Below are 18,594 nucleotides of genomic sequence, written 5' to 3'. Positions count from 1 at the left end.
GACTGAGTCCAAATCCAAAAGCAATTTTCCTCATGGAAATGGATCTCTATTGATCCTCATCCAGAATTAATTGGATTCACGTCATGTCCGAGTAGAAATCAAATCACGGCAGAAAAATGTGTGTGTGTGGTTATGGATTTGAATGAGGAGTGAGTGTGTTTCTGCGGGATGCCTCTTTATGTTGGCCTGGCCTTTCACTGCTGCAATCAATGAGCCCACAATGACCAGAGATGTGTAATACAGCGCCGTTGACGCCTTTGATCAAGGTCAGGACGTGCAACACACTAACAAACTACAGGTACAGTTTCTGCTGCCAGAGTCGATATGCTGCAGTCACAGCATTGTTTACGCATCTCTGGAGGCCCAATTGGTTTTCCATCAGAGCTGTCTGCCGACGAAGTGCTGTAATGCATTGGGGGGACTCTACCTGAATCCCTGCCTGCGATACTGTAGCTTTAATCTCACCCGCCTGATATCGAACTACAACACAAGGAGCATCACTTCAATGTCTCGACTATTTGGTTTTGTACCTTCAGAGATGTCCTGGGGGTCGGAGCCTCCTTCAGCGCTTTCGTTTCTGGGGTCTCCAGGATCCGCTGCTGGCCCCCCGGGGGCCTCCTGGAGCTGCTCTGCTGCAGGAGGTACTGGAGAAGCGGGTTCTACTGCTGCTGCTGCAGCTGGACTGGAAGGAACCCAAACATTAACAGTTAAACCAACGCAGAGCTTCACCAGATTGACTACAAGTTCATCTGAGGGGGTGGTCTCAGAGGGTTCATAAACAGACTCCTTAAAGTCTGTGAAAACACTTTTCAGACACCATCACAAATATGAATGTTTTCTAACGTGGGAGGAGAAGCCCTTTCAGCATCTCTGTTGGTCAGGACCGGGATGATCATGTTTTTAGGAGTTTAAGTTTGGGCTCCTTGTTCTGGACTGTGACGCCGTGAGGGGAAAGTCCGTGATAGCAGAACAGGTAACCAGTGCAACTACTGGTTTTTATGTGTGTCATGGCTGCTGCAGGGGTTTTGCATCCTGACGTGTCATTCTGCTCACCTGGAAGGTGGAGCTAATGATCTTGATCAGCACCTGCCACGTATATCTCTCTGTTTAGGTTGTTTTTCCCTTGCTTTTCGAAAACGCTGCTTGATTATTAAAGGTGCTTTTCAAATAAACTCTCTCAAATTGACTTCTTCTTTAATTCACAGAATGACCAACTGTCTGAAAATAATCATGGAGGAGAAATGAATAATTGTGGTTCGTTCCAAGGTCAGAATTCTATGAAACCAAGTCAAAAATCTGAATTGAACTGTGAAAGAAAAAGCTTGGAAGAAGATTTACACGGATTTCACACCACACCAGTCAGAGGTAATTCTCTGTCTCCCCTCTGGTCACCGGCAGGAGCTGTCTCCATAGCACTCACTACACTACGTCTCCCAGCTGCCTCAGCGCACCGTTCCTGGATGCTGCCCAGCTGACTCCAATCCGACAATCACCCACCCGTTTCTTAAGCAGCACAGAGCCTCACTCGGTGTGAAGTATTGTTCGTGCCACTCTGCCTGCATTACCGAGTGTTTGTATTGCTCCTGTGTCTGACCATTCTTTATCTCTGTTTCCCTGCTGTCTGTCCTGAACTTCCCCTGGACCCTGACATCTCCAGTCTCTCTTAGATGATCTCATGCTCGTATTTGACCACTGCCTGTCTGACCCTGATTTAGTTTTGTGGACTTTTTTTCTGTGCTTAGTTCCTGTCTGAACTAATAAACCTGCTGCAGGTGGAACCAGCTGTCTGCCTGTTGTGACAAAATGCCCTAATACCGGTTTTGACAGTCCAGTGTGAACGGCATATACCCAACGCACTTTCAAGAATGCCCATTCTGCTCCTCACATGCCCACTGTGTATGTAGTATTACATCTAGTCAACAAAAACTAAAAAACTTTATTCCATAAGTAATCAGATGAGTTTTAAAACCGGCTGTCAGGCACCAATGTGTCTGGCAGCTACTTGAATTATTTAACTTTTGTTCTGTTGTTTACAACAATTCTGCACTAAGTAGTGACACTGATGTTCTTGATTACTATTATTAACATTGAATTTTACAGATAATTCCAATTTAATTGGTGTCAATGCTTGTCAAAGACATAGTATTACTGATTTCAGCAATGTTGGACTAAAGTGTTATTGGTGTCACAAACTGAGACCCAAGTTGTTTATAATAATTGTGTTCGAGCTAAAAAATAAATGGGGATATACTTTCCTAAAAATATGTGTTCTACATAATGTGAGTTATTAGAGATGATTTTTTTCTAATTATCGCAGTATCGTGATATCATTTATATTGTGAGCCATGTATCGCGTATCTTAAAGGTACTCATTGATTCCCAGCACTAATGTAAAGACTGGTGTGGGAGATAGTACATAATAGATGATTCTCCCTCTAACCAGGAACCAGCTCATTACAACTGTAACAATGGTGATGGATGGAGATTTTCCGGCTTGTCACAACTTCTCCACAGAAATTTAACAAATATATAATAAAGGTTATAATATACCTCATCAATAATGTTCTACATTGAAAAAACAAAAGACATTTAATTAAAATGATCAACATCTAACCCTTTAACACTGGAGCTCGAGTGTTTATGTTCTCTGATTTACTGTCATTTTTTTAGTTGGTAACACAATCAACACAATTCTTCAGAATCTACTGGAATTACTAGGGCTGTGGATCATTGCTCAGGTGCCGATCCGATTCAATTCACAAATCAAGCTCAACGATTCACGAATCGAACCACGATTCTTACTTTTTATTATAATTTTTATTGCTACGTGTATGTCTATTTACTGAATAGATGAAAATTGAAATTATTTGTATTTAATCATCATTTATACATTTATTTAGAACAGGAGACCAAAATGAACAAAACTGATTAAAAAACACAAAGATTCAGATGGAAAGAAATGTTGTCATTTTAAATTTCTTTTATCAATCTTCTGGTTCAGCAGCAAAACAACATAAAAAGGACAAAAATCACTGCTGTTTTGGATCATTTAACAACAGAATCTGAAAATGTTCTCCACAGTTTTCTATCTTCAAAGTTCTTCAATATTTTACGTTCTAAGTATCACATATTAGTGCAGAGCTCGTATGAAAAAAGTTTTTGTTTTCACAGCAGAATCAGCTGATTCACGTTGATTACATCCACCCTTCGGCAGCGCGAGGCTGTTTCTTTAGAATTTCTTAGAGTTTCGTTAATTGCGTCAAATGTTGAAGAGTTACCATAGTCAAAAGAATGTAAGCACTGAAGCTAAAGCTCCGATGTTAAAGCTAATTCACTTTTTCAGAAGTTATGTTAGTGAACGGAACTTCAGTCTCAGTTTCTGAACAGAAAAAAGCTCTTGCTAGTTTTACTTTGAAAAGCTTCACCGTCACGAAGATGTGTTTACTTCCGTTGGCAGTACCGCGGCTCTTTGTTTTAGTTTGTAAACTTAAAATCCAACATTAATCTTCATTTTGGAGCAAAAATATATCTTCCCCAGAGGATATTTTGATCATATTTCACTACATTTTACTACATTTATAAAGATCCCTAATCAACGAAGTCGTGAATATCCGTACTCGAATTTTCGGGAGCAAAGCGCAAATACCTGAGCACCTGATACTCGTTACAGCCCTAGGAATTACGCTAATCGTGTTTACGGTCGAAAAAGTTAGAGTATGTTAAAGGTTTTGTGTTTAGGCGTCTCCGGAGATGCCTCAAGTGTTAAAGGGTTAAACCTCTGATAAATAACAATTTTTCGCATTATTTTTTAATTAAAATTTCTCTGTTGTATCTGAGTTATGCATGCTGGGTAATAATGAACATATCCCATTCACTAAACCTTTTAGGGCAGGGGTCTCAAACTGGCGGCAGGCAGGACATTTGCGGCCCCCAAATCAGTATGAAATATGAACGTTTTAATGTGAAAGTTAATATGACAGTTCAGTGTCTACTAAGAATATCTTCTGCATGTCCACATTTCTTTATCGATAGCTTTGTGTTTGCTTTATGGTGTTTCAGCTTCATGTTTAAAACTTTACATTTGCTATTGTCGTTGGATCTGGTGGTCAGAAAAGTCCTTATCAACAGTTGCTAGCGTTGTTAGCTCCTGTTGTTTGACAGGACATGCAGAAGATGTTACTTAGTAGTACATAGACATGAACAAATGTTTAATAAACGTGTTCAGTAGATATAGATGATGGACCACAGATATAGAAAGTGGGACGCAAAAACATATTTTTGGCAGAAATGAAACTCCAAATGGCCCAGCCTCAGCCAGACTCGCCTTCAGTGGACCTGAGGTAAACTGAGTTTGAGAATCCTCAAAACTTTTAAATCCATCATTTTTTCAGTTGGAAAATATGCAATAATTTGCAATAACGCGACAGAGTAGAGAAGTGTTGGACTAAACTTCTCTTTGGAGACGTTGATGCTGCACGTCTCCTTTAAGAGCCGCAACTTTAGGAGCCTCACAAAAACTTGAGCAGACAAAAACACAACGGCACCGAAGCGTTTCCAGCAGAAGATAACTCGTCGACTCATTATCTGTCACGCCTGCAGCTCGCTGTAATCAATGCTGACTTTTTGAATGAAAACATGCCTCCAACCAGCTTTCAGAAACACTCCAGAAAGATCGCAGGGGAAAATCCTGTTGACACAGCAAACACTGCGCCTGTGTCGGAGCTTCCTGCGAATATCCATCCACCCCCACACGGCTGATACTGTGACAGGGAGAAGCAGTCGGAGAGTCCCATCTACACTAATTAAATCCGGCCTCCTTAACATCACACAGACGTTTGTGTCGCCTGCAGCACACAGTCAAAAAGATGGGAGGGCAAAGAAAAAGTGCCAGGGAGCTGGGAGACTGTTCCTTCACATCTAAAGCTTTAGTCACATGCACCTGTACAGGGGTTGACCTTGTACCGGTAGGTCATAGAGAAGCAGCTGCATCCTTAAAGTTTGCCTATGACAATTTTTATCATTTAAAAAACATTCCCAGTAGTGTTTTAATTATGACTATGAAGTTTTTAAACAAAATTCCACAACCTAAATGTCTTAAAAAGACATTTTTTATGTTGATATGAAGCCTCTGTTTCCAAAATCTCCTCGGAGGGGGCGTGGCTTTTGGAGTAAATCAAAGAATATAAACACAGGAGCTCCAGTGTTAAAGGATTAACCGTATAGAATCAAGACCGATCAGCATGAACCCTCTTGGTCATGTTTATTGGTTTTGTTTGCTATTTGTATTAACATGATACACAGCAGAAACAAACAAATGATAAAAAAAAATTGTCTGTGATTGGCTGTTTGGTAGCACAAATGTCACACTGAATCGAAACTTATGAACGCAAAATCAAAGATAGGGAGAGGGCGGGATGAGAACATCTGAAAACTTTTAAGTTGAAAATGCAAAAATATATTTTGAAAGTAAAGAGAAAGTATTTGGAACTTTGAAAGTTTTTTGTTTAAAACTGAACATTCTGGAAATGTTGGCAAAATTTGCATTTTTTTTTTTTTTTTTTTTTTTTTTAATGTGGTGGCACAAACATTACTTGAAACATATCTATGCTTAAGGACAGTAGAGACTAAGGCTTTCACCTATCAAGGCTATCAGTGGCCTTGTGGTAGAGTGTCCACCCAGAAACTGGATGGTTGAGAGTTTAAATCCAAGTGAAATGACCATAAAATGATTCATTTTGGTCCACTTTTAAAAAGGAAAAAAGCTCTGATCATAAGAAAAATAATTCCAGGTCATGGTAATAATGTTTTTGTACAAAGTGCAACAAATGAACGACATTTCAAACTTTTTTACAAATAAATACAATAGTATCTAGAAACCTGATGCATGGTTGTGATTTTATTCAAATCTACACACAGACTGAGATTTACACAAACTGTTAGACTCCTCGTCTGTGTTTGTAAATGGATCGTGGGTAGCCGACATCGCCGTAGACCGCTAGCGCCTGTTATACATGGGCCGGTCCGCACCCGGATCAAAGTGACACGGTCTGATCGGACTGAGGACAGTCCAGCCCGGTCCACAGCTGCACCGGTCCTGATGGTCCTGCAGACGGGAGAGAGGGCTCAGTGAGACCTCCATCCACAGCGAGGAGCGGGAGGTCCGGGCAGAACCCGCTGAAAACGTATCATACATCTGGAGCTGGTCGAGACGCAACACCGCGGGGTAAATTCACCCGGCTTGACTGGTGACGCTGGGCTGGGGGCTCCTCTTCTACAAGTGGATCCACCCACCCTCGACCAGAAGGACTCGGGCAGGCGGTCTTTCATACGACACATGTCCCGGTCCGCCCACCGGACGAGGATTCAGTTCTGATGGACTCTTCCATCTTCATTACTGAGGAAATCCTGGTTAGTTGATTTTTCTCCACTTAGTAATCTGATTACCAGCAGGTCGTCTGGTCTGATCTGAGGTCTAACACACATACAAATACCACCATCATCCTCCATAAACATAAAGATCGATGGTCCTGACAGAAAACATGGAAACAGTGTCAAATCTAGAGCTGTCATTGACTTTAATAGATGACAAGATCAGTCTAAACGTTCATTATTGAGAGTAAACTCACTCAGATCTTGTTCAAATGTTTTCTAGAAGTTCTCCTTTATCAGCTGACAGCAATAATTTACTAGTGAAAAGTCAGATTCTAGTTTTTACAGATCTGTTTGTACAATTGTAGCACAGTAGTAAACAATCATCTATACCATTCCAATATGGCGTCTGACTTTGTGTACGCAACAAGCTAGCATGTCATCTCTAGTGATAGCATTAACCTCATTGGGTAAAACCACCAAATGGCTCCTGGGAGCAGCTGTGTCTGCAGCTCACCATTCCCCCCATGGGATAGGTCAAATGTGGAGAATACATTTCATATATCTGGGTGTGTGACAGCTAACAGGACTCTAACTTGACTTTAAGGGAAAACACAATTCTGAAATCCATCTCTTCCCTTTGAGCCTTAACTGGACGAAAACATGGATCAGGAAGAGCAAACTGCAGGTCAAGGAGAGCTGCCTGTAACACCAACAGAGTGTCTGTGACATCTGCATTACTTTGGATTCGTTATATTCTTGTTGAGAATCCAAACGAGGAGCAAAAGTGTTAAAAACCTTTGCAGAACAACAGTATCTACCAGAGTGGTAGACCCAGTTTGCCATGTCCTCATATCTGAGAGAAGATCTACTGCTCCTCCAGCACGTCATCATAAGAGCTCCTGATAGCAGTCATTAGGTCCTGCTGGGGTGTCAGGCTGAAAAACACAGCCCAATTTCACTTTGATGCAATTTTCATGACGCAGGATCATTCATCTCCATGTAAAAGGACAAAAGTGATCTCCACCCACATAAAAATAGAAAAGAACTATTTGTCAGCCCGCTTCTTACCATAAACCCATCTCTTGTCATGAAAATTGCCTGTGTGAAAAAAAAAAAGAAAAAAGAGGAGCGGCTCCAGAACAATGACGATACACAACTTGTCTGGCTGACTGCACGCATTCATGTCAGCTCTGAGTGATTTGGGGAGTGTAGCCATCGATCCAGGGCGTACCGCTGCACACCCCGTCACAACTTATCTGAGTCTATAAGGCCCAGTGAGTCATCTCGCTCAAGGAGAGCGACGGCGCTCGTTTGTCAATGCAAATGGCAAACTCTGGGAAGAGCACGGCCCGAGGTGGAGCCGCCTGAATGCAAATCTCCCACCGCCATCTGCTTCTGCTCGCTCCAGCCGCCGCTCTACCTGCTGGGCCCCCATCTCCCGTGGGAATAGCTGTTTTTTAAAGATGCTGACCGCACCGGAGCTCGTTTGTCCTCAGGTCATAAATCTGATCTGTGAACATCTGCCCCACCGTTTCTCCCACAATGCTCAGCGCCGTCACCTAAGTAACCCTCAATATTTGATGCCTTCTAAGTATTGGACTCGACGCATGTCTTCAGGAGTGCAAACAAATTGTGTGATTGCTTAGTAAGCATTCACACAATAGTGATTCTCCTGCTCCTCTCTGTACGATTTTTGGCACATAAAAACTCAACCAATTTCAGCAATCTTAGTATAAAAACGTTCAGCTCATTCAGGACATTACTGCGTATATTTTTGGTATTTATAAACGTTATAGTTTTTGAAATATTTAACAAAATATACCCCATAGGAAATTAATGAGAAAGTCTTCAAAGTTTAACATTTTAAGTAGATGCAAATAAGCCGTTGAATAAATTCATGGATATATTTTTTAAATTTTTATAGTAATTTTCAAATAAATTTGGAGTTCAGTTGATATTTTAGAAACAGGCTAATGTTTTTGGCTAAGTAAGTTTACTAAGGAATTTTAGGTTGTTTTGAAGTTTAGCTAGTATTTAAGAAATGTGCTAGCTTCTTTGGCTAATATTTTATTGACTGAGGTTTTTATTATGCTAATTTAGAGTTTAGCTTCTATTTTAGCAACATGCTAACGTGTTTGACTAATCATGTTTACTGAGTGATTTTAGGGTATTTTAGAGTTTAGCTAGTAATTAAGTAATGTGCTAGCTTTTTTGGCTAATTTGCCATCTGCTGAGGTTTTTTGTGCTGATTTGGAGTTTAGCTAATATTGTAGCAACATGCTAGCGTTTTTCGCAAATTTGTAATCTTCTGAGGCTTTTATAGGTTAATTTAGAGTTTAGCTTCTATTTTAGCAACATCCAAACGTTTTTGACTAATTTAGTTTACTGAGGAATTTTAAGCTAATTTGGAATTTAGCTAGTATTTAAGCAACAATCTAGCTTTATTGACTAATTTGGCTGATTTAGCTCATATTTAAGGAACATGCTAAATATTTTTTGCTAAATTGGCATCATTTAGGGGTTTTTAAGCAATTTTACTACAAATTTAGATTCACTTCAGCACTCTTTCATAGTTCTTTAACAAAATGTCCAATTCTTTGGCAAATTTAACATTTTGCAAATATTGCAAAAAATTGCAAAACTTAACATTTTGCTTTGTCAGGAAAAAGTGTTCACACTAGCATTATCGCAGGTAATGCAACTTTTCTAGTTCTTTTTAAGTTTCTCTTCCACTTTAAAAGCTCTCCCAATTGAGTTGAGAGGTGTGTAAATAAATGCCTGCGAGTTTGAGAGTGCACAGCCAGGGAAAAGTAAACATCTACCCCATGAGGAAGCTTGATGCCTCAGTGTTAAATCGTCATGGTAACTTTAATGTTAATCTCTTCATCGTCCTAACTCAGCACAATCACTTTAATGAAAGCTATCCGTCAAGGGGTAACGAGTAAGTCAGAGGTAAAGCGGGCATCAAATGGTGCCGAGCGCATAAATCTCACAGGAGCGGCGCCCTGAGCTGGAGCGGGCTGAGGCGCCACCGTTTGCAGAGAGCCCAGGAAAAAGCCATATTTCTGCAATAACAATCACAAGGTAATTTGGGTGATATTATTCTGAAACTGCTGACAGACCTGGGGAATGTGCTGACAGTTTTAACACCTATATTGTGGAAAGTGCTTTTGATAGCTCTTCTTTGAAAGGCCAGACTGTTGACTGTACCCAAGAGGAAGTGTGCACTCAGCAGAAATTTCCCTGGATGAGAAAAACGCCGAACACCTCCCTCCAACTCCGCGGCGTATAAACACACCACGGCAGCGGACGCACACATGCACATCTGTGCACGAGAATCATGTAACACCTGTCTGCAAAAGTAAGAGCCTTCTTCAACACAGGAAAGCCCAGAGGGGAGAAACTCTAAAGTAAACCACGAGAAGAGGCTTCCTGGAAACTCAGGTGGAGCAGGAACTTCAACCACGGTGGAGCGTGGAGGCGGAAATGGCGTGAATCCAGCTAAATCTGAGTCCTTTACTTTAGAAGAGCAAACCCTGGGCAGATGCAGCGCACTGAAAGCAGCACAAGACTAGAAGTTCTTGCCAGTTCTTGCCAGGTAATTAGGTCAGCTGACAGTCTGAGAGGTGGTTTCTGCCCGTCAGCTTCAGGGCTGCAGCTCCAGGTGACTTTGACAACTGACCTCCCGGTGGAGGAGGGAAAACAAACAGACGCTCGCTTTGAGGAATCGATAAACTATCACATTATCATTTACTGAGCCGAGGCCTTGAAGCAAACTGGGCTCTTGATTGTATAAAAGCTGATGTTGACTTGGTTCAACACCGAGGTCGTCGTATTTATACACTCAGCTCCACATCGAGACGGAAGGTGGAGTTCACTTTCACATGAGGTTGAGATGCTGGTTGTTGTAGAAGATAACAGGAAAGGTGGAGGTCTATAATATTTCCAAAGAACAATTGTCGACTCAGTGAAGCCTCAGTCGTATAGACCCGTACGGGTACTGCAGGTTTTGGTTCTGGCCCATGGAGGGCCGTAGAGAGGAGCATTTTATAGACACACACGAATGAAAATGGTGTTTTAACATGTTCTAGTAGCCTTTTTATGATGTTGGAGGGCACATAAAAATTAAGCTCAAAATGGCAATTTCAGAATATTTCTTTATTCAAATTGATTTGAATCAAGAACAGACGAAAAAATACTGTTTGAAAAAGATTGTATTAGGGACAAAAAATTCACTGGGTGAGCACAACTCAAGAGGTGATTTTCCAACTAAATATTGGCTGCTCTGCAGAAACTATGTCCTGCAAAACAACGCAGGTTATTAGATTTTGGCTTAAAACGGCAGAATCATAACTTAAAAAAAACACTGGGAGCACTTTGAAATAGATCAGCAGATGATCGGAGTGGGACTTTCCCTTGAGGCTCATAGCACCACCTTAAAGGGTAACACTACAGGACAGTTGGAGTCACTCTCAGCACAAATTTGAAAAATGCAAAAAACAGGAAAAAAAGGGGGGGGGGCAGGCTCAGCGGGGGAGGTGTGGTTTGGATCTGTGATTGAGTTACAGTGAGGTTAGCTTGAGGTAACGCAGTTACTCTGTGTATTTGATATGGAGAGTGGTACCGGGCAAAGTGATGTCAGTTTCTCCACAGAACTTTCTGTGGAGGTTGAGGATTTTCCTCCTCCACCTTCTCAGGGCCGGCCCTGGGCAAAGGCGACCCAGGCGGGCGCCCTGCAGCTCCTCCCAACCCCTCCAATAAAGAGGCATTTGGAGTAATGATGTCCAAATTTTATTTTATTTTTTTAAGGAAAGCTGCAGTGACTTATGACCGTATTTATCAATCTACCACAGGGGTGATCTGCATCGCACTGTGCCTCTCCAGTTGGGGCGCTCTGAAGACAGAAGTTTACTTTTAATTTTGTTTTAGCATGACTTTTAAAAGTTATAAAATTGACAGGTACGTGTTAACGTAGATGACCGGCTACTATTGATGACGTCCAATTAGAGGACACTATTTTCCATGACATTCCACTTGTAGGGCTAGTTGTAGGGGTGGGGAAAAGAGGTAGGGGTAGGGAAGGAATTTGGATTCTGCCTCTTGAGGTTTCAGAGATACTTTTTAACCCTTTCCAGGTCCATGGAAAGGAACAATTGTTGTTCGTAGATCTTCTGGAAGCTCTTTTGTGCGAGACACAGTTCACATCAGGCCGAGCTTCTGGAACTCAAATCAGGTGTTTGTTTTTATAAGACAGGGCAGCTTTAACCAACACATCCAATCTCATCTCATTGATTGGATTCCAGCTGGGCTGATCCCTAGCTTCAGTTAGCTCTTAGAAAATTCATTTGGGTTCACTTTTTCTTTTCCATTCTGCAATTTGAATGTTTACAAATTGTGTTCAATGAAAACACAAACACATTTTTTGTGTTGTATTAGTTTAAACAGACCATGTTGATGTGACTTAGATGAAGATCAGAACATATTTTATGACAAATTATTTCAGAAACAAAAGTAATCACATACAGTTCTTTTCCTGCAACAGCACCTGTACCTTCAGTTAACTAAGCTTTCATGAGGCCAGATTCCACACTTGAACCTTCCAGGCTTCCATCCACTCCAACAAGCACTGGTTCAGATCCCTGAAGCTTCGCTCAACAAGCAAACAAATCTTTACTGACATTTTTGCAGCCAATCGTTCTTTATTGAACTCAAAGGAAAATCTGTAAATAAAAATACAAATCAGCTCCAGAGCGCCTCATACTTTTTCTAACGAATTGTGAGGAATGGATTCACCTGAACAAAAGCAGCCTGTTTTAAAGACTCCTTTCAGCCACACTGGCTTCAAAGTAAAAACTCAAAAATGAGCATGACCCAACTTTTGTAAAGTTTCTATGCTTTCAAACTTCTCTACAAACCTAAACGTGACATTTAGAGCCACAAAAATGTAACTACCTATCAACCAAAGAGTGTTCCGAGTTCCTCACCTCCTCAAAACTTTGCTGAATGTAAGCGTGTTCTCTGTTCATCGTCAGGATGAATCAAGTTTTTGATGGCGGCCTTTTCATCAAAAGGAAATCACAGATACAGAAGCAGAGGTCCAAAGTGAGACGGCGCATAAAGAAAGGTGATAACAGGGCGCTCGGACTAATGATTAGCCGGGTTTGACAGCGGCCGCTGAACGGCGCCTTTCATGACCGAAGGTTACGGTAAACAGGAGCCGCTCGTGGGAAAGCCAACACTGCAGAGAACCTCTGCGAGTACCAAGTAAAACATCTCATCACATCAGAAGAAGAGGAAGAAAATGGAACCTTCTCACAGAGATTTTCAACAACGCTTTAATAAAAAAATCCAAATTACTTCAGTTTTTTCTAAAGAGGTGATTTACGTTGTCGTCATTGGTGTAATTTATACAAACTGATTAAATCTTCCAATCCTGAACCTATTTCTATCTATTGTTCCTGGAATCAATCTGTTTACTATATTTCTACAAATTATTAATAGAGACATAAAATCCTACCACACATTTTAAGCAGATGGAGATTCAAAATAAACTGTTTCAGTTTCATCTTCATGTAAAAATGTATAAAATATAAAAAGTTTTTCGTTTTCCAAGTTTAAGAAACTTTTTAAAATAAAAAATGTAATAAAATCAATCTATTAAATCAGACTCATCCTAAAGAATAAATAAATGAAAAAAAAGTTGCTTCAAGTATTTTAGAGATGAACTATGCACCCATTTTCAAGGATTCTGTTCTGTCTTCCGAGGTTTAGTCTTTTATTGCTGAAAAGTGCAGGAAAACATAAAACCATAAGTATAAATAAAGTCACCCTCAAAGTTGTTCTTGTTTTTTTATTATGGGAAAAAAAGATTTATTACTTTAAAAAAATCTTCTTAAATGACTGTACTGAGGTTCAAGGATCATCTTCTATTTATAAAGTGTCTGTCACAAACGGGCAGACAGCTGGTTCCATGTGCAGCATGTTTATTAGTTCAGACAGGAACTAACCGCAGCTAAAAGTCCACAAAACTAGATTAGGGTCAGACAGGCAGAGGTCAAACACAAGCATGAGACCATCCAAGAAGAGATTTGAGTTGTCAGAGTCCAGGCGAGGGCAAGGTCCAAGGAGGGTCAGAAACAGTAGATCAGGTCCAGATACGCTCAGCAAAGCAGACAGGGTGGCACAAACAATACTTCACACTGAGTCAGGCTCTTTGTGCTTAAGAAGCAGGTGAATGACTGTCAGATTGGATTCAGCAGAGCAGCCCGTGGGGAGTGTGCGCTGGGGCAGCTGGGAGATTATCAGGATTCTGTGATCTGGTTCTGTCATGTTCTGTTTTCCCTGTCAGTCTCACCATGTTCAGGTTAATCACCCACAGCTGTCCTCATTTAGTTAATTGTCCTCAGCCTACTTAAGTGTCTGGTCTTCAGTTCTGCATTGTCAGGTCATCTACTCTGCTCTGCTACTGGGTTGGTTTCTCCTGGTTTTGTCATGTTTTGAGTTCTTTATGTAAATGTTTGAGTTTCTGCCACCATGTCCTGTCTCCTGCATTTGGGTCCTACACCACCATCCCTGACAGAGATGTAGTATGTTCAGTACTCTGGAGACAGTTCCCACCGTTGACCATAGAGGGAGTCCGAAATCTGGCTCCTGACAGCATTCCTAGTCATCTTTTAACTATGATAATGCCGTTTTCAGCCAAAAATCACCTGAATTGTGGGCAGGGCCATTTCCTCTTTTTCCAGGTCACAAATACGATCTTTTTTTTAAACAGCATTTTTTTGTCTGCTCCTGATTAACAACGATTTGAATAAAGAAATACTGAGAAATGCAGTTTTGATCTTAATTTTCTTCATACTTGTGGTTCATCATCAGAAAAATGGCTCAAGACCATGTTAAAAACACAGAAAACACCAGAAACACAGTTTTCATCAGATTGGGTCTTTAAATGGACTCAGTCGGAGTTGAAAGAGGTTTTCATCACTGTCATTTCATAGAATTGAGCTGTTATCAGACGGTAATAAAACAACGGTTTGGGTTAAAAACAGACATTTTTACAGCTCATGCTCCACTTCTGCTGCGATCCTCCGCTACAAGACGGCGAGCAGTTTGACTTTTGAATCATCCGCCTGCTTCTGGCACGGAAACAGATTCTGTAAGCTGACTGTGTCCTGATGAAAAAAATGCGAGCCGGTGGTTTCCCAGTAGAAACCCGTCAGCAGCATCTCTTCATTGGTGACGTGCCATCTGGCATCTCAAAAGAAACTGATGAAGCTAAACATCACAGCATCTCCTTCCAACAGGGACGGGTTAGGCTGCAGAGTAAGCATGACATTTTCCCGGGCATAATGACATAATACTGATGTGCGGCGGCGCTGCGTTTACTTTACGCACCACCGTTTAGTAATTTCCTCCCACTGTGATAGGAATCAGAGGCAACTTACCAGCTGGATGATTCAGCGACTGGAACATCTGTCAAAAGGAGGAAAACGACAATCGTGAGTCAAACAATTCTACAAATAAAGGAAGCAGCTGAGCGGTGACAGTAAAACCGGGCCTTTTGGGTCTTCTTTCCATTTTCCTTCACGTTCTGCAAACTCAAATGGTAAAGAAACAGATGTGCTCCTTTAGCATGACACAGACGTCACATATCATATTTTTAAGACTATAAGTCATGTTTTTTCCACAGTTTGGCCAGGGGTACAACTTTTTTTTTTCATAAATATATTTATTTCCACTAGTATTTCCACTATTTTCCCACAACCGGATGCCCTTTAGCGGTTGTTTCACACTAAAAACTAAAAGAAAGAATTGTAAATGTGTGTATATCCATATTTGATACTGTAGAAGAAGAAGTGTCGTCCAAAACAAACATGGAGGAGAGTCTCTCCTCCTGAACTTTATTATATTTTTCATATTTTTGTTGAAGGACTAGTTTTCTTGTTTTTGTTTGTTTCCTCCTTGAACTAAAGCGGGACAACAAGTCATCAAACTGCATTAAGGAGACAGAAATATCGTCGTGTAATGCAAATATCATCATTCAAGACGTCATTCAGACGCAGCTCCTGCAGTAGAAGGTAAAAATTGCTGTAAAAAAAAAAAGGACTGAATGATCTCATGAACCCAGACATGAAGACTTGAGTAGCAACTAAATCAACCTGATCTCTCAATGTCCTCTGTGTCTTCCGCGTATTGTAAACGAGATTTACAGTCAATGCTTCCATGAAGCTAAAAACGTGATGATAGCTCCTCCCACACAGGACGTGGGTGTCTAGTTTACGAACACATTCTTAGAGGAGCGCTGAGCATCAAATTTGATGTGCATCAAAAGAGGCAGCGGAGCTGAATTTGATGCTGGAATCAGGCTCGGTGAGGATGCAGCATTATGCCGGTCTTCACGGATTTGTTAAGAAGTGTTGCACTTTTCTCCCAAAAACGTGACTTATTCTCCGGAGCATCTTAAACCCTTGAGTGATTTATACTCTGGAGTAAATTATATTCCAGTGCAGTCCAATGCATTCCAGGAATGTTATTCTATGACGCGATTTATACTCCAGATTATGGCGAATTATAGGAAAATATACTGCAGTGCAATTTATACTCCGAATTATAGTGATTTATACTCTAGATAATAGTGAATTATAGCGATTACACTCCTGTGCAATTTATATTGTGTATCGACTTACACTCGGGAGCAACTTATTTCTGCATCAACTAACCATCCAGTGTGATTTGTGCTCTGGATCGACTTCCTCCGGGCTCACAAGCGCTACAGCTCAGGTGCGATGTGGGAGCGGTCTAGCTACAGCTGACGGCCCATATTAGCTCCTGGTTGGCTGCAGCTACAGAGTTTGCTGCCGACCTCCCAAAACTCCAAACTCACATACGTTTACACTAATCCCCCCTTTGTTTGCTGCGGTTCAGCTGTGTCGTCTGGCGAAAATTCGAACCAAACGAAACGGATTTGCAGCGCCACAGAGGTCTGACCGCAGACGCAGGACGTGAACGCCTGCAGTGGGATTTCCTCTGGCACTTTTAAAGTTACGTAAAGACTGCGGCGCTCGGATCGGAGCGGTAACGCTAGTCGTGTGAGCCCGGGGTTACACTCCAGTGCGACTTAAATGTTTTTTCTTTTTTATTGCACATTTGGTTGCCCCTGCGACTTATACTCTGGAAAATATAATACAAGTGATAAGAAATCCTCTCTGAGTTGAACTTAACTGCTGTTAAAACTGATTTCTCGCAGCAAAAATGAGCACAGAAGTATGTTTTTTAAAAATACTTTAGATCCCATCAAGACGATTTTTGTTGAGGAAAGGAATCCCAGCTACTACCCCCCATCCTCAGTTGCATAACAAACCTCCACTATGCATTATTATGATCACCCAGAATTCCTCTGTGCATCTCCACCGCGGCCCACTTAACGGATTACCACACACAGACTTGCTAGAAAAGCTTTTTAATTAAACACTAATCGCCTCACTTTGTCCAACAGAACTTCTCTGAGACATAAATCTCCCGGTTTATCTGGGCATGTAATTAACAGAGCCTGTTTGGCAACATTATCCAGGTAGTAAATATATCATACTTAGACATAACTTGATCCAATTAAAGGGGAAAGTTAACTCCCCGCATGTCTGGCCGCCTTAAGCAACAATCAAATCATGTTAAGCAGAGATTAAAACAACATTCAGCTGTCTGAACTCGCTCTGGGGTAACTGATAAGATTACAGGGGTAAGAGCGTGCAGAGTTTACATGGCTGAGTCATTTTATCAAGGACCAGTGATCGCACTGTGGAGAAGTAAGTTCTGCTTTTCAGTATGCCCAGGAACCCTCTGAGAACCATGTGGAGACGATGGAGCTCCACACGGACATTAACTGTTTACATCTATGCAGTTCAGTGGTTTTCATTTTAACATATTATATACCCGTTGCCAGAATTTTGTTTCAGCTTTTGGTGAAATGAAAATAAAGATCCTTGAATCCTTGACTTCACTACTTAGAAAAACAAACAGATTCAGATGAACAAAAACACAATCAGTTGTGAGGACAAAAGACAAAGGAAAAGAACAGCTGAATGCTTGTTTGTTTCAAGAATGTATTGATGCAATGCATTACATTTAAACAATTTTTACAAAAAAAAGAAAAAATGTGAAATGTAATTCTGAAATAAATCATCCACATTTTTCCCATCAGAACACAGTGGAGTCATAAATAGATGATGTAAAAAGTTCCTATTGATTAGATTTTCACTTCGTACTTCATATCTGCTGTTTAAAGAAGAAAAAATAGAGAGCATGGTGTCCAATCGCTTTTAAAATTCAGGAAACTAAATAATCCCACATGAAAAAAAAGTGAAACATTAGATCAGTTAAAAAAAATCTTACTGATCTTACAAAGAGACCTTACTGATTGACTGATTGATTGATATCAAGCATATATTGTTGAAAATACAGGACAAAGCACACAAATATTTCAAACTCATTACAGAAAAAAATGATTGCATTGATTAGAAAACAGAAAACAAACAAGCAAAAACAAAACACACTTACGTCACATTTGGTTCGTCAATTTTCGTAATTTGTATCTGAGGTCAGTAGAGTTTGTTTCATTGCTTGAAAAGGAGTGGGAAGAAGCAAATTTATATAATCCCACCCCTAGTAACTCATTTTACAGTTTTGCATAGTTATGTAGTCTGGTTCCGATCAGATCAAATGCAAATTTTCTTCTTCCCAATACAGGGTTTTTCCTGGATAGAGAATTTGGTGGCGGCTGCCACCACCTAATTTACAAGCTCCTGCGTAGCTGAAGGGGGGGGCTGATTCTAGAGGCCCAGACTGAGAGGGAGAAAACAGAAGCCCCCAATGATGAAGAAATGATAAAACAAAATTTTTTTTCAGTAAGTCATAAACTAATTTATAATCACAAATATTTTCATTTTTAATGTTAAGGTAACACTATTTATATACACTGCTCACAGAAATTAAAGGAGCACTTTAAAGAAACACATTAGATACATCAGATCTCAATCTTAAGTTGGATATCTATACAAATAACGACAGGGCAGTGTCTCAGGAACAAAAGGATGCCAAGTCTTTTAATGGAAATACAAGTTTTCAGCCTACAGAGGCTCAATTGTGTAGATACCATCAAATCAGAGTGAAATGAAGATGTGACAGGCTAGTCCATTTTTTACAAAACTTCATTTCTGCAACTCAAAA

The 18,594-nt window shown here is 40.6% G+C and overlaps 1 protein-coding gene across 2 annotated transcripts in view; it reads right to left on the bottom strand.

Annotated features, from left to right (window-relative positions):
• The window catches only part of arhgef10la (Rho guanine nucleotide exchange factor (GEF) 10-like a), a gene marked incomplete at its 5' end in the record, with an annotated part of 184,829 nt that extends 169,985 nt beyond the window's left edge, over positions 1-14,844 (bottom strand). For both annotated transcript variants that reach the window (XM_024270200.1, XM_024270201.1), the window contains 2 exon segments: positions 531-682; positions 14,817-14,844. In XM_024270200.1, the coding sequence (XP_024125968.1) occupies positions 531-682; positions 14,817-14,844 (180 nt within the window).
• Between the last annotated feature and the right edge of the window lie 3,750 nt (positions 14,845-18,594).

The sequence above is a fragment of the Oryzias melastigma genome, linkage group LG5 (genome assembly GCF_002922805.2).
Source record: "Oryzias melastigma strain HK-1 linkage group LG5, ASM292280v2, whole genome shotgun sequence".
NCBI classification, from domain to species: Eukaryota; Metazoa; Chordata; class Actinopteri; order Beloniformes; family Adrianichthyidae; genus Oryzias; species Oryzias melastigma.
The sequence above is the reverse complement of the archived record's forward strand: the minus strand, read 5'-3'. Positions and strand labels throughout refer to the sequence as shown.